Raw genomic sequence first — 17,243 nt, 5'->3', positions numbered from 1 at the left:
TTGGAGGAGGGTACAAAACCACCTCCCTACCGCCTTGATTTTAGGACCATGCTGTAAAAATGAATTACACCCTGCAACTGGAGAGTGAGCCCCGGAGCAAAAATACCGGATCCTTCCTAGTGTTACTTTAACATAAAAAAAACTAAATTCTTAAATGTGCCTTAAATATTTGTGCATGTAATATTTAAATATATAATATCTGAATTTCAGTGATTAAGTGTGCATTACATTGTGCAAAAATGTGTTCTCTGTTGTGTTAACTTTCTTTTACTTTGGAAATTAACAAAACATATTCTACACTTGACCAGGAGTGTTCACTCATTTGCATATCATTGTATGATTAAAGGTGCTGTATGTGATTTCAATCATTTTATAAACTTTAAAGAAAGTTCCCTTACCATTCACTAGCTCTCGGGTCTGTTTGCATGCTGGAAAAATGTCCAGTGTTTGTACTGGAGGGTGGGGATGGCAGTGTTAACTTGAACAATGAACTATCTACAGCTAATCAGCTACTTACTCAAGCATACAATTCCACCTTAGAAGCAGCATATTACAACATTTAAAGAGTCAAAAATGAACAGAGAGATGAAAACCAACCTCAGAATGGTAGCAATAAAGTACAACAATGCTAGCAGCTAAGTGCCATAGAAATACAGCCTAATAGCGGCGATGCTAGCAGCCAGATACAGTATAGGTTCTAACTGTTGTTGTTTTGTGAGACTTCATAGAAATATTTAAGTTGCTCAGGTGTTACATTTGTCCAAAATTAATGTTCTGTTCTTAGAGTGTTCAGAAGCTGTTTAATGATGCATTAGCAGAAGAGTTAGCGGTAGCTTCATGTGTAGCAGGCTATTTGCTAACCTTCAGATAATGTATGGCTGAGGGGTACTTTTGGGGCATCATGTGGCTAAATAGTTCCAACAGAATACTTAGTTTTTTTCAGATTTAACACTGTTTAACCCTCATCAGTATAATATCTAAAACACTGGTGAATTTGGACAGTGAAAATAAATGGCTACTGTTGAGTAAGACATTGTGACCCCACTGTCACACAATTCTTTACAAATAACAATGTAACATCAAACCACTCTGAATTACTTTTTTTACATCTCAAGCATTATATCAATGATATATAAAGTATACACAAAGTTTGGTCAAATCATTACTGTTGTTTGAGTTCATGTGTGTGTGTTTGTCCACTAGGTGGCAGCACTTCCATGCTGCCCCAGAGCTGACCACTGTCATCCAGCAGTGACCTACTTTCAAACGCCTCTATCACATCTTCACACTGCTGTGATTATCACAAGGGACTCTGGTGTCCATTTGGTGCAGATCAATAGAATCCATCAATCCCTCTGTCTTTTTCGCTCGCGTACAGTTTAATGTGCCATTATGTGGGTTTTCTGTCATTTGTAGGCCTAATGTGTGCGAGGAGTCTGATGATAATGATGTCACTCTGTGGCCCATAGGGAGATTCACAGGCCCTCAATGACATCGTGGCCTAGTTATTTCTCTCTCTCTCCCCCCCCACTCTCTAGAATAGACTCTACTGTGTTATTAGTTAAAGCAACTTCTGTGGCTGTTTTTATAAGGAATAAAGCCCCTGGCAAAATATCATACACACACACACACACACACACACACACACTTACATACCGATCAACAGCTGACATCGGTCTTCACTCCCTACAAAGAAATATATTCACATCTGTTAGACATTAGCATCTCCCGCCAAATCTGCTGTGTGTGTGTGTGTGTGTCTACATGTTTTCATATATTTTCAGGAACGTATGAACACCCTAGAAAATAATACCCTTCTAAAAAATCTATAAAGTCAGAACCAACAAAATAATAGTGTCAGTAACACTAATGTTAAGACTATGTAAATGTGCTGGAAGCTGAAAAATAAGGTGAGCTTTGGCCAGGTCAGTTTGTGATGGCTAGACCACTGGGGTCAGAGTACTTCAAAAAATGGCTGATCTTGTGGAGTTTTCTCTGTAGGCAGTGGTTAGTACCTGCCAAACTGGTCTAATAAAGGACAGTCTAAAGCAGAGACAGGGTCATTGTGAAGGCTAGTCAGTCTAGTTCAGTCCCTCGGAAGAGATACTGTGGCACACATTGCTGGAAAATGTAACGCTGGCGCTGACAGAAAGCTGTCAGAAATCACAGTGCATCACGGCTTGCTCGGTGTTCCCAAACCGACCCTGTCCGACACCAAACTCACATACTCTGGGCACGTAAACATCAGAACTGGACCACGCATGGAAGATAGTAGTCAGGGGTGCATGTCTTGCCAAGCGAGAGCTGGCATCAGGGTGCACTCTGGGTAGAAGGCAAAGCCTGTGGAGTCAGTGTGATGCATGGGGCAATATTCTGGCTTTCATCAGGATGTTATTTTGATAAGTACCACCTCCCTAAAACTGTTGCAGACCAAGTACACCCCCCATATGGCAACATTTTTTCCACATGACTGTGGATAATGCTCCCAGCCACACTGTAAACACAGTTCAGGAACATGACAAAAGGTTCAAGATCTTGGATTGGTCTCCAAACTGATCGAGCATATTTGGGATCGTCTGAAAAAACGAATCTGATCCATGGAGGCTCCCTCTTCACAGTTTACAGGAACAGAAGGATCTGCTGCGTCCTGATACAGTATAAAAACCAACCTGTGTGTTTTCACTGCAGAGAAATGCATGACCTCAAATTGTCATTAGCTCTGCCTGGTTCTTCAGTTCTACAGTTTCATCCGGACCTACATTATTGATCCCATACTCTTGGACTGTTTTCAAAAGGTACAAGTGATGAGAGAAGAATGTGTGTGTGTGGGGGGGTGACTTTGTTATATAAAACACTTTTGACTTTACACCCACTGCTTTGGTGAATTTGCAGTTCCTGTCTCCATGGCAACACATCGCTGAAAGCCAAGATCACTGCACATGAATCTACAAGATGTGTGTGTGTGTGTGTGAGAGAGAGAGAGAGAGAGAGAGAGAGAATCACATCATATACACTTTTGCATTGTGGGGACGTGGGTCACATTTTAAAGTTAGGGTTAAAGAAACATTTTAACTGGGGTTAAAGGAAAACGGGTGTAATTCATTTTTACAGCACTGTACTGAAATCAATGGGGAGGGAGGGGGAGAAGTGTTTTTTCCTACCCTCCTCCAAAAGTTACATAGTGCAGTATCTGCAGTGCTGAGCACATAATAGCAATGACAGAGGCTCTGTTTACTCTATTGCAGGTCAGTTAAGCATCACAACGATTTTGAAGCTTACATTTTAAAGTACAATATTACAGAGTGTTCCTTTAATATAGTCTCCACACAATGAATGTAAGTCTATGTAACGCCCCCACAATTCACAGGTAGTGTTAGCATGGGTTTGGTACTGGTATGAGAATACCAGAGAATACCATTTTGCTGAAATGTTTCCACACACATCTGTGTCACAGCTAGGTTAAAAGAAATCCACCAGCCAAAAATAGTGTCCCTGTGGTTAAGAGACTGGCCACTAATGAAGGGCTAGGATGACTAACACACATTGTGTTAGTAAATGACTCTTTAGCTTGTCATTCTGGTCCACATTCTGCTTCATGTGTTAGCATGCTAACTTGGTATTTTAGCATAGAATTAGCATGCTAATGTGTCTTCGGGTCCTAAAATTACCATGATTTTGTAGGCTTAAGATTATTCTATGGGTGTAAGCATTTAAATACATATTAGCCAGCTACATTTTCCACTGTAACGCAAGCCGTTCAAACACAGAATGAAGCTTTATTCGTCTTTGGCTTTAGCACAGACATAGCATGCTAATGTGTTTTCTGCTACATTAGTATGATTTTGTAGGTTTAAGAGTATTTATTCTGTGAGCGTAAGCATTCAAATAAATATTAGTTACATCTTCCACTGTAGCAAGTGTTTAACTATAGCTTTATTCTCCTTTGACTTTAGCATGTAATTAGCATTTTGTTTATGCTAACTTCTGCTACTTGATCCTATGAATGCATTCAAATAAATATTAGTAAGCTACCGTCCACCAGAGTAGCTCAAGCCATTCAAACACAGACCAGTGGTTTAAAAGAGTTTGACTCTTTAGTTTTATTGTCTTAGACTTCACACATGATACATGGATAGAGAAAAACAGAGAGGCCTTTTGAGTAACAGCATTTTTTTTTTTGTGCTACTTAGAGAAAGGCACAAACACTTTCCAGTCACTTCCTTTCCTCAGATACATTCAAGACGGGGTAAAGCTTTTAGACAAAAACTGTGCAAATGGAAATACAGCCATTAAGCAAACGGTCCAGTCAACCCTTATTCCTCCACTTCCGCAACATAATTATAGAAAAGTTACAGGGCGGCAACCAAAGCGCACTGATGGCACAAATGTCCGATAAACAAATAGTGTGTATAATTTGCATGCATTTGTTTGTGCTCTCATTTGTGTGGGAGAAGCTCTCGCAGGTGAACAATGATATTCGTCTACAGCTCTCTGGGCTGCTGCACTGCTATTTAAAACATGACCTCATTAGGCTAGCAAAAATGTTTTTTGGTTCAGGACACAGACCTATATCTTCTGAAGGGCAAACGGGAAGGAGACTCCCACAAGCCTTTTTACCAGAAGCAGATTGTTGACTATTCCAGTATTGTGAGGGGATACTTGCTGTGAAAGGATCCGAATGGGAAATGGAATATTTGCATATATCTATTGCTTATTCCTCGCATCAGAACATAACAGAGTCATTAAACGTGTTAAATACTGGTGACCATATTCATATTGGTTAGATAGCGATAGCATAGTCACGTAATGTGGTTATGAGGTCATGATTACTGACAAACGCACCCAACTACATCACATCATTAACTAGCACAAGCATTTCATAGTTAGCACCAGGCATACAGTACAATTGATCAAGTATTAATACATCATGGATACATACAAATGAAATGGCTCAGAGACCTTCTGCAGGGTGGCTCAGAGAGTTTATGTTAATCTACAAGAATTACACTACTTTTAATCTCAGGGGGCCTTAATCTCGCTGCAGACAGACCGTCTGCATGTCAGTGAGCAGCAAATAGGATAATCCAGTATTAATTAAAGTATTTCTTAAAGTATTTCTCCAGTCTACAGGCAAATATACTGTATTCCTAACCAGAGCCCAGCATGGGGCCAATAGAGTTCATCACATAGTGCCATCTCATGACATTTGGGCAGTGTACACTCAATTCATTCACTGATTCTGTGAATCAAAGCGACAGCAAATAGACAACTGAGGTCAAGCCTACATGCACGTTCTTTCATATCTGCTGTTCCTTGGTTGGACAAGCTTTGGGCAAACAACAAGGCTATTCAAGTAGGTCTGAAAGATGAATCAGTGTTAGCTATACTGAAATGGTGAGGCCTACATGAAATCATTGGGCTCAAGGCAGGAATACATCCTGGACAGGGTGATAGTCCATGACACAGGGCATCACACACTCACCCCTGTGGACAATCTCACACAATCTGATCTACCTACCAGCAGTGACCCAAAGTGGAGACTAAAACATGGAGGTGTGCAGCACAGTGTCACCCTCAAATTGCAATAGCCACGACTTTATTTACAGACTGCCACATTTCATTAGCCTAATGTAACTCAATGAAACAGAATATATCACCTGTCTGTAGAAGTATCACACACATCCACTCATGCTACGATACAACAACCATGACTGACTAGCCATCTGTCATAACATACTCAGCATTCAAGTGGATGTAATAGCCTTCGTGGCCAAAACGAGAGCCTTCATTTGTAAGAAATAATTTCATCTTCTAAAAAAAAATAATCAAATCGCTCAGTGGCTTTAGCTATGTTAACGTTTTTAGCTTGCTAACATCAAAGCCTACACCGCTGGTTTCTAAGGGATGGCTGAATTAATACAATTGTAGAGTTACAAACAAGGTTTTACTTCAAGTGATGATCTCAAGTTTCCCTGAGACAACAAAAGACGAAGAGAAATAAAGAGCACAACAGACTGGGATCCACTAGGAAGCTAAACTTAAAGGTGCAAATTCACAGGTGATGTTCACAACCTTAATTCAATATTTTGTTTATAAAATTCAGAGGACGTTTCCTCACCATTTGCTAGCTGTCCGGTCCATTTGTGCACTGGAAAAAGGTACTGTGTTTTTATGCAGCACTGGCTCGGAAAAAAGGGAATAGCTCTCTGAACTGAATACTGGCCAAATTTGTGTACTTCTGATTTTGCCTTAATACACCCGAGTTTCATGTCTTTATTTTTCAGCCATCTCTCTCCCTTGTTCCCCATCTTTATCTCTCTCTATCTCTATCTCTCTTCCAGCAGGTTCATCCACCCCATCCCCACTTTGTTCTGTTTGTAGTAAAGAGTCAGTAGATTCCCAACTTTGTTTTTCAATTTCTTATAAGATGAAAAATGATATAATCATTGCAGCGTCTGACCCATCCAAGTTTGCGCACCTTTACTCATGTGGAAGCATGATTATTTAATCATATTTAAATTATTATATCTCCATTTATACTTTGTCTATTCTCATAAAACCAAAATGACTTTTGCATTGACTTGGTGGCAGTGCTCTTTGCTTTGATCATGCCTGTGTGATCAGCAGCTCCTAAGGGTTAAGGAAAGCTTGTCCAACCTGGCAACAGTATCTATGTAAGAAAAGCATCTGTGGGTGGAGCATGGACAGCAAAGTCCATCCTTGCCTCATAAGAGTTGTCTGTTATCTGTACAGATATTTCTTAAACAGCATATAGTTAAAAACGTAGCTTAATGTTTGGTGCATTTCCAGAGACTCTAAATTTAATGGGAATAATTCCTAATTCAGAGCTGTACTTTATAATCATGAATTATGAATTGCGGTTGTGTGGTTGTGTGCTTATGTTATGGTGTCTGTCATTAGTTTCAATGTCTTGTGCAGTAAAATGGTTCACATAATGAGATATTGAAAGGTATGTATGTGGTTTTCATAGTTAGGTTATAGGTGTGTTATTCGGTGTAAGTGTTTCAGTACTCCCACAGAGAGGCGTTTTCAATGCTCTGGGCTTTGGCCTTCAGCACCCCAGCATGGTCTCCCTTCAGATAAAGGCCCTCCTGGGTCTTAATGGCCACTTTGTTGTAATCACAGAACTCAAAGTGGAAATAGACTGGAGTGGCACTGTTGCTCACAACTGTACCGTCCGCCTCCACAGTCCAGTACTTCCCTGTGGAGTCTGAAAGAGTGAGAGACAGAGAGATACGGAAATAAAAAGTGTGAGGCAGTGGTACTCGCAGAAACACACAAAATAGGTTTCTAATAGATTCTAAAATCTCATTGGCTAAGCCACAGGTGACGTCACTGGAAAATATTCTGTACAAATGTTCAAGGAAAAGCAGAAAGCCCATTAACTGAGACATTACTTATAAGAAACGTGAAAGTCATAAAACAACACACACAATTGAAGACATTGCCATTAAAATAAACTTTGAATATGTTGTTGCTAACAGTTCATAGACCACCATGTCTGCATTGCTGTTGTTAAAAAATACATAAATAACACCCTTTAACTGTGGTGACGCATGGCCTGTAATAGATTATATTTTAATTGCCATTAAAAGTATTGAATAAAATAATGTTTTTCCAGCAAATGGCTGCTTAGCATTATGCTAGCTGGGAGCTAGCTCCTAGCTTCCATACATATGTTCATATAGCAACATTAGCATTTCTACTGAACCATTGCTATCTGATCAAATCATATAGTATTTTGCATTTGCTCATTTCCAATCGTAAAAATTCTGGAGGATGGTCAACTGTAAGAAGTCTTACCTCTCAGGCTGTAGACATTGTTGTTGTACTCTAACTGGAAGACGTCGAAGGACGAGCGGTTGCAGTCCAAAGTTCCGGTGCCTTGTTTACGGCAGCCGATGAAGCCGTGTTCCCCAAGGAGCACAATCAGAGGCCTGTTGATTAGCTTCAGAATAAACTGCTCCTGTTCACCTATGAACAAAAACATTTTTTAATGTATTTTATTTCACCTAATTTAATCACACCCCTGCACAAGGAAACATTTTTAAAGTGAAAATTAGGGTCATATTCTTACATTAATTACAGTCTTTGGCAAACACTCCTATTGACAGAGAGTGATCTTGTTTCGAAGGAGAGCAAAACAAACTGGTTTACAAGGCAGTAAAAATATTTGAATTACTTTCTGAATGGGGATATAACTCCTCATCTCCTGCATATAATGCGGTATCTTTATCCCGTGTGCTGTTCATTAAAATACATATTTAAAGCAACGCTAGGTGATATGTTAATCTTAAATTTACGGCTTCTTAATCTTTGTTATTCTTCAAAAGCAGCTGGACACACCCAACCCAATCTGACCCAAATACTGTCCCAAAACCTAGTGAGCTGTCTACATAGAGAGCATTTTACACCATAGTGTGTGTGCTCCTAATGCGTAGGCTGTGCCATTTCTTAGACACCTTAAATATGCTGCCTACTGAGATACCTTAAACTGACAGAATGTTAAGCATCACACAATTCCCTTTTATTTAGTTCTTCTCATTCATTCTTTTATTGTCTGCAATCGCTTATCCAGTTCAGGGTCGCTGTGAGCCAAGAGCCTACCTGGAATCATTGGGCGCAAGGCGGGTGGGGGGGGGGTGCAGTCCTTCACAGGGCGACACACACTTACAAATTAACACCTATGGACACTTTTGAGTCGCCAATCCACCTACCAACGTTTGTATTTGGATCGTGGGCGAAAACGGGAGCACCCAGAAGAAACTCAAGCGGACACAGGGAGAACACACCACACTCCTCACAGACAGTCACCCGGAGGAAACCCACGTGGACACAGGGAGAACACATCACACTCCTCACAGACAGTCACCCGGAGGAAACTCACGCAGACACAGGGAGAACACACCACACTCCTCACAGACAGTCACCCGGAGGAAACTCACGCAGACACAGGGAGAACACACCACACTCCTCACAGACAGTCACCCGGAGGAAACCCACGCAGACACAGAGAGAACATACCACACTCCTCACAGACAGTCACCCAGAGCAAGACTAGAACCCACAACCTCCAGGTCCCTGGAGCTGTGTGACTGAGACACTACCTGCTGCTCCACTGTGTCGCCCTTTAGTGCTTCTCTCAGAGGAAAAATAATTAAAATCTCAAATAAAACGGGAAAACCAGAGTCCATTGCACTGAAAGGCTGAGGTGACTCTAGCTGCTGAGGGAAGGAAACTCCAGTCACGTGTAGTGGATGGGAACAAGCCGTGACACATTCGCTCTCTAATTAGAGCATCTCAATGAGGACAGACCTCAGAACGCTGCCGAATTAAATGGCTACGTAGTCTGTGCCTACTTAGGAAACTCACTAGGTTTTGGGACAGATGTTGTGTTCTGGGACAGACTAATGTTTCCATGTCCTTGAATGTGTAGAAACAGCAGTATCTTTGGCTTCAAAGAAACAGCTTTGGTCCTAAGGTAGAAAGCTAAGGGAAAGTCCTGGCTTATTTCATACTCTTTTGCAGTTCTTACACTAAATGAAATTCAGTTTGTTTACTCCAAAGTGAGTTTACACACATACACACACACACACACACACACACCTGCAGAGTCCACAGAAGCTGTCAGCTGACCGTTCTTCTTGGCTGTCAGGTACTTGCCGTTACTTGCTTTGAGGTTCACCTTTGTGTCTTTCCACTCTAGGTCAAAGAAGCAGCTGGCTGATCTGCAGAAGAAACTGAACTTACTTCATGACCTCTTACAAAAGTAACATCTTAGCAGTCTATGTTTAGCACCTTTTAACAACAATTTTGTAAATTCATTAACTTTCAAAGCAGTAATTTAACAAAAATATAATTGATTTCCAATGTGCATTGTAGACCTCCTAGTTTCATTGCTGACTGCAAATACAGACAGTTGTTTATCTGATGTTGTGCCGGAGGTCTTTACAGAAAGAGTCACTGTAAAACTGTAGCATACAAGATTTTTGCAGATGTTTGTTTAAAGCTTTGAAGAATATGCTGCAATGTCTTTAATTAGCTTGTAATATTAGCTTAACACAAAACGTAGAGACCCCCTTTGTTGTTTTTACATCTGTGGTTCTAACCGAAGGCCTAGATTTAATAGTTTACCACTGCAGTGTGCGGCTTACTGAAACTGACAGAAGTAGGTCAAAAGTCAGGTTACAAAACAGCCACTGCTGCTGCTGCTGTTTTTAGCTATGCAACATACATTTGTTATAGTTGTATATAACTGTTCATTGTACACCTGAAGTGTGACTTGTATCTATAGCAAACTTCAAATAATCCTGGGTGATTAAATACATTTGGGTGTCCATCTATTTCCATGTGATCTAACTGTGAACGAGAAACAAACCCAGTGCCTGCAATCAGTGGTTTTGATGTCAGAACACAAGTATCTGCAGGACCGTTGCAAGACCTCAGCTATCCAAATATATTGTAAAAAAAATCCTAATAATTATTTTTGTAATTCTGCTTGGAATATGATTTTAAAAAATCACAAAAATCTAAAATGTTATTGGCTGAGAGATGTTCTAATGGTGTGAGTATTACGTCATAATGGCACACTGACTCTTCAGGTATTACTCCACCTCATACATGTAACCTAGCAACAACACCAGTGTTTACAGCAGAAGGGTGCCTAGGCTTTTTCGACCCATGTGGAACCAGTTTATTGTCTGTATGTGCACATAATTTTGAAAAGAGTAAAGAGTTATCCATGTTCTGATTTGAAAACAAAAAGAAAATCACAAGGAAATAAAAACAGGAAGATGCCTGGGTGTTTTCATTGGCTGTGGTCAGTGCTTTGTGAGGTGTGATTTTTGTTTTCCTCTTTTTGCATTTAGACAGAACTCTTATCTCTGGCTCTGCTGCTGTCCAGTTAAAACAGACAGCTGCTCTGTGAAGTGATGCAACCAAAACTGATGCAAATGCGTTCACTTCATAACACCAAAATACTCCACAGGAACAGATCAAGAGCCAGAGTTCATTGGAAAGAGCTAAAAGAAATGTGTGAATGAATGGAACTATTTTGCATGACGGAAGGTTGATAAACAAATTATGTTTTTTCTGCTTTTTTATGTTGAAACCTAACAATAAACAGTGCTATGCAACTGTGGTATTATATCAACAATATACTCACGCTATAATGTGGGACACTGGTACTGGTTTACTGATCTGTGACCTTCTGCCTACAACCACAGAACCTCAGTGTATGCCTCCCTATCGTGTATTATTGATTTACATATGGTCAACTTAAAAAAAAATTATCCATACATCAGAAGCATATCTATCACTTATCTATCCCACTATTGAGGAGCCAACCCATAATCACACTCTCATCATCAAACATTATCTTAAGATTATAGAAAAACACTTCTGTTAGTGATAAATATTAGCAGCCAAAGTCCTCCTGGATATATACACATATAAAATGGCTTGTTCAAAACTCTAAATATTTAATGTACCTTATAGGTTAAGGAGAACTCATTCATCGATTGGTTTTACCTATGGGTATGTTTATATAACGCTCTCTCCTCTGTATCATCCACACTGTGCTCTTCATTATAATCTTACTTGGCAGATGCAGTGCACTGGATGGCTCCACTGGAGGCCAGGCTCCAGTACTTGCCGCTGTAGCACCGAAATGCACAGCGCTTTGTCTCCTGCTCCATCTCCATCTGGAACACCTCCTGCTCCGTCTCCTCGTCCTGATTGGCTGACAGATCCACCCCTGAAACAGCACAGGCCAATGAGACATGGGTGTGTGAGCCAAGTCAATAGCACACGCTTCCTCTTGCAAGACATGTGAACATACATGGAGCATGTTGGAATGGACATGTGTGCTGAGAAGAAAGGAAACCGAACAAATTCAAACCATGTGGAGAGAAACAGAGAAGGAGAAAATCAAGAGACAAAGAAAGAGGAGAGAAGGAGACAGCAGAGGCACATAGAGTGTGAGAGACAGGGACATAAGGAGGGCGTTTTAATCAATACTGCATGGAGGATAAAATTCCCAGCACACACACAAACACACACACACCGAACACATTTTGAAAAACACCTACAGAGTGCAGCTTTATTTCACTGTCTCCATCATAGTGCAGTTTATTATTCAGCATATCACTGTTATTATCCCTGTCCTCTGTACAACTACAGTGAGTGTACTGATTGTGTATACCTATTAAAATGACTATACTGAGTACAATGATTATAATGAATGTATTGAATAGCATGAGTGTACAGTGTGTTAAATATTATAAACTATACAGAGTGTATAATTGTACAGTGTGTTATGTATTGTTGTAGAGTATGTAGAGTGTATTTGTAGAGTATATTGAGTGTGTTGTTGTAGAGTATACTAAGTGTGTTGTTGTGGTGTATATTGAGTGTTTTTGTAGAGTATATTGAGTGTGTTGTTGTAGAGCATATTGATTGTGTTGTTGTGTAGTATATTGTGTGTGTTGTTGTAGAGCATATTGAGTGTGTTGTTGTGTAGTATATTGAGTGTGTTGTTGTAGAGTATACTGAGTGTGTTTTTGTGGTGTATATTGAGTGTTGTTGTGGTGTATATTGAGTGTGATGTTGTAGAGTATATTGAGTGTATTGTTGTGGAGTATATTGATTATGTTGCTGTGGAGTATATTGAGTGTGTTGTTGTGTAGTATATTGAGTGTGTTGTTGTAGAGTATACTGAGTGTGTTTTTGTGGTGTATATTGAGTGTGTTGTTGTGGAGTATATTGAGTGTGTTGTTATGGAGTATATTTAGTGTTTTGTTGTATAGTATATTGAGCGTGTTGCTGTGGAGTATATTGAGTGTGTTGTTGTGGAGTATATTTGCGCGTGTTGCTGTGGAGTATATTCAGTGTGTTGTTGTAGAGTATATTGAGTGTGTTGTTGTGGAGTATACTGAGTGTGCTGTTGTAGAGTATATTGAGTGTGTTGTTGTGGAGCATATTGAGTGTGTTGTTGCGGAGTATATTCAGTGTGTTGTTGTGGAGTATATTTGCGTGTGTTGTTGTGGAGTATATTGAGTGTGTTGCTGTGGAGTAAATTGAGCTTGTTGTTGTAGAGTATATTGAGTGTGTTGTTGTGGAATATATTGAGTGTGTTGCCGAGGAGTATATTGGGTGTGTGTTTGTGGAGTATATTGAGTGTGTTGTTGCGGAGTATATTGAGTGTGTTGTTGTGGAGTAAATTGAGCTTGTTGTTGTAGAGTATATTGATTGTGTTGTGGAGTATATTGCATGTGTTGTTGTGGAGTATATTGAGTGTGTTGTTGTGGAGTAAATTGAGCTTGTTGTTGTAGAGTATATTGAGTGTGTTGTTGTGGAGCATATTGAGTGTGTTGTTGTGGAGCATATTGAGTGTGTTGTTGTGGAGTATATTGGGTGTGTGGTTGTGGAGTATATAGAGTGTGTTGTTGCGGAGTATATTGAGTGTGTTGTTGTGGAGTATATTGTGTGTGTTGCTGTGGAGTATATTGAGTGTGTAATTGTAGAGTATATTCAGTGTCTTGTTGTGGAGTATATTCAGTGTGTTGTTGTGGAGTATATTGCGTGTGTTGTTGTGGAGTATATTGAGTTTGTTGCTGTGGGGTAAATAGAGCCTGTTGCTGTAGAGTATATTGAGTGTGTTGTTGTGGAGTATATTGAGTGTGTTGTCGTAGAGTATATTGAGTGTGTTGTTGTGGAGTATATTGAGTGTGTGTTGTGGAGTATATTGAGTGTGTTGTCGTAGAGTATGTTGAGTGTGTTGCTGAGGAGTATGTTGAGTGTGTTGTTGTGGAGTATATTGAGTGTGTTGTTGTGGAGTATACTGAGTGTGCTGTTGTGGAGTATATTGAGTGTGTTGTTGTAGAGTATATTGAATGTGATTTTGTGGAGTATATTGAATGTGTTGTTGTAGAGTATGTTGAGTGTGTTGCTGAGAAGTATGTTGAGTGTGTTGTTGTGGAGTATATTGAGTGTGTTGTTGTGGAGTATACTGAGTGTGTTGCTGTGGAGTATATTGAGTGTGTAGTTGTAGAGTATATTCAGTGTCTTGTTGTGGAGTATATTCAGTGTGTTGTTGTGGAGTATATCGCGTGTGTTGTTGTGGAGTATATTGAGTGTGTTGCTGTGGAGTAAATAGAGCCTGTTGCTGTAGAGTATATTGAGTGTGTTGTTGTGGAGTATATTGAGTGTGTTGTCGTAGAGTATATTGAGTGTGTTGTTGTGGAGTATATTGAGTGTGTGTTGTGGAGTATATTGAGTGTGTTGTCGTAGAGTATGTTGAGTGTGTTGCTGAGGAGTATGTTGAGTGTGTTGTTGTGGAGTATATTGAGTGTGTTGTTGTGGAGTATATTGAGTGTGTGTTGTGGAGTATATTGAGTGTGTTGTCGTAGAGTATGTTGAGTGTGTTGCTGAGGTGTATGTTGAGTGTGTTGTTGTGGAGTATATTGAGTGTGTTGTTGTGGAGTATACTGAGTGTGTTGTTGTGGAGTATATTGAGTGTGTTGTTGTAGAGTATTTTGAGTGTGTAGTTGTAGAGTATATTCAGTGTCTTGTTGTGGAGTATATTCAGTGTGTTGTTGTGGAGTATATTGCGTGTGTTGTTGTGGAGTATATTGAGTGTGTTGCTGTGGAGTAAATAGAGCCTGTTGCTGTAGAGTATATTGAGTGTGTTGTTGTGGAGTATATTGAGTGTGTTGTCGTAGAGTATATTGAGTGTGTTGTTGTGGAGTATATTGAGTGTGTGTTGTGGAGTATATTGAGTGTGTTGTCGTAGAGTATGTTGAGTGTGTTGCTGAGGAGTATGTTGAGTGTGTTGTTGTGGAGTATATTGAGTGTGTTGTTGTGGAGTATACTGAGTGTGTTGTTGTGGAGTATATTGAGTGTGTTGTTGTAGAGTATATTGAGTGTGTTGTTGTGGAGTATATTGAGTGTGTTGTTGTAGAGTATATTGAATGTGATTTTGTGGAGTATATTGAATGTGTTGTTGTAGAGTATATTGAGTGTGTTGTAGAATATATTGAGTGTGTTGTTGCAGAGTATATTGAGTGTGTTGTAGAATATATTGAGTGTGTTGTTGTAGAGTATATTGAGAGCTTTGTTTAATGTGTATTGTCTTCTCACCTTGCCTCGTGGACACGTTCCTCCCGTTGCTGGCGAGTAGCGCGACCTGCGCGCGACTGCGCTCCATCACGAACAGCTCGTCCTTGCCGGCGCGTGCGCTGCCTTTCTTCCCAGCCGTGAGCGCTCCCGCAGGTCCCGAGGGCACGAGGTATGCCCCGCTAGCGTCTCGGAAAGCCACGGAGCCCGCGCGGAACTCGAGTGCGAAGCCGGTGCCCAGTCCGTCCACCAGCTTCCCGCCGTCGCTCGCGCTCAGGAAGCGGCCGTCGTGCGCCTGCAGGTGGTAACGTCCATCGGAGTACACAAGCGTGAGCAGCGCGTGCACGCCCCAAGGCATGTCGCGGTCCGCCACCAACCGTCCCTCGCGCACGCCCACGTAGCGCTTGCGCGACGTGCTGTACAGGCTGACCTGCGGGTGCGCGGCGAGGCGCGCGCTCCACCCGGTTGCCGGGTCCTGCGTGCACTCCACGCGCTCCCCGGAGCCGCGCAGGTAGAGGCGCGCGTGCGCCTCCGAGCGCAGCGACCAGCGGCCGTCGGCGCGCGCCAACAGCACGAACCGGCACTCAGGCGCGGGCCGCTCGTGCTCCGCCGTCACCACGCCATGCGCGTCGCAAGCGAGGTAGCGGCCCAGGTGACTGCGGAGCAACACGCAGCCGCAGTCCGTGTCCTCCGCGTCCGCCGGCGCACCGGCCGAGTCTCCCGCGTGCTCCAGCGTCCACACCTGCTTCTTCTTCATGGAGGAGGCGGAGGCGTTGATACCGAAGCCGAAGGTCTCCGCGGTAAGATACCGGCCCTCGGCGTTCATCAGCCCGAGGCGGATCAGCAGCGGCTCGCCCGGGGAAGACATCACTGCGGGGGACAGAGGGACAGAGAGAGAGAGAGAGAGAGGAGCGGCTGCAGAGGAGAGGAGAGAAAGAATGAACGTCTGGGAAAGAGAGATGGACGGGGGCTTTAGGGTGGGACCGGTGTGTGTGTGTGTGTGTGTGTGTGTGAAAGAGAGAGTGAGTGTGTCTGAGAAAAAAGAGATGGAGGGGGGCTTTAGGGTGGGACCAGTGAGGGAGAGAAAGAGAGGCAGAGATGGAAGAAGAGAGAGAACATGAGTGCGTCTGAGAGAAACAGAATGGGGGAGGGGGGGGGGGGCTCTAGGATGAGACAGGTGTGTCTGAGGAAGAGAAAGAGAGTGAAAAAAGGGGAAGAGAAAGAGAAGAGAGAGATGGATGGAGCCCTAATGCGTGAGAGAGGGTGCGAGAAAGAAAGAATGCATAAAGGATGGTGTAGAGAGTGAGAGAAAGACTGCAGAGAGAGATGTGATGTGTGTGTGTACAAGCACAGGAATATATTACATAGTGGGGACCAAATTCTGAATACACACTCACATTATGGGACGTGCCTTTCTTGTGGGGACAACCACCAGGTCCCCACAGTGTGATCATTACAAGTTAAAGTTAGGGTTAAGCTAGTAGTGCTTAAAAAGGAAGTAGTATTAGGAAAATTAGTGGTTAGTCTACACAATATGAACAGAAGTCTATGTAATGTCCCCACAATTCATACATGCCAGATTTGTGTGTGTGTGTGTGTGTGTACCAGGAATATATAACATTGTGGAAACAAAAAAAAAACCTGTTTATACACTTACTTTGTGCAGAATTGTCTTATTGTTTGGGTACCAGCAGCAGGGGTTAAGGTAAAGCGAGTAGTACTTGTGGAAAAGTTCATAACAAGTCTCCACAAAATGAAAGGAAGTCTATGCAATGTCCCCACAATTCACAAATACAACATTGTGTGTGTGTGTGTGTTAGACGTGGTGTGAAGGAATTAAGAAGCTCCTCAAAAAAGTGTGTGTGTGTGTGTGTATATGTGTGTGTGTGTGTGTGTGTGTGTGTGTGCGTGTGTGTGAGACGGAGCTGGTTTCACTAACGACCACATGGTCAACCAGAACCACACACTGGCTACAAACCCCAAGATGAAGTACCGCAGTTCCTCTACACTCACACGTCAGCGGTTGCTAAGGGAAGAAAGGTGTTCAGGGTAGCCATGGAGATTCTGGGTGCATCCCAAATCGAGCCCTTGTTCAGTATGTAGGGAAC

The 17,243-nt window shown here is 41.8% G+C and overlaps 1 protein-coding gene across 1 annotated transcript; it reads right to left on the bottom strand.

Annotated features, from left to right (window-relative positions):
- Positions 1-4,096: 4,096 nt before the first annotated feature.
- fscn1b (fascin actin-bundling protein 1b) lies at positions 4,097-16,116 on the bottom strand. The gene is made up of 5 exons (XM_066659276.1): positions 15,160-16,116; positions 11,620-11,776; positions 9,628-9,749; positions 7,825-7,995; positions 4,097-7,231 (listed from the first exon to the last, which is right to left on the bottom strand). Exons 1-5 carry the CDS (start codon positions 16,001-16,003, stop codon positions 7,026-7,028), a joined length of 1,500 nt encoding a protein of 499 aa, XP_066515373.1. The 5' UTR covers positions 16,004-16,116; the 3' UTR covers positions 4,097-7,025.
- Positions 16,117-17,243: the final 1,127 nt, after the last annotated feature.

The sequence above is a fragment of the Hoplias malabaricus genome, chromosome 2 (genome assembly GCF_029633855.1).
Source record: "Hoplias malabaricus isolate fHopMal1 chromosome 2, fHopMal1.hap1, whole genome shotgun sequence".
Lineage (NCBI taxonomy): Eukaryota > Metazoa > Chordata > Actinopteri > Characiformes > Erythrinidae > Hoplias > Hoplias malabaricus.
This window is presented reverse-complemented; position numbering and strand designations above follow the sequence as displayed.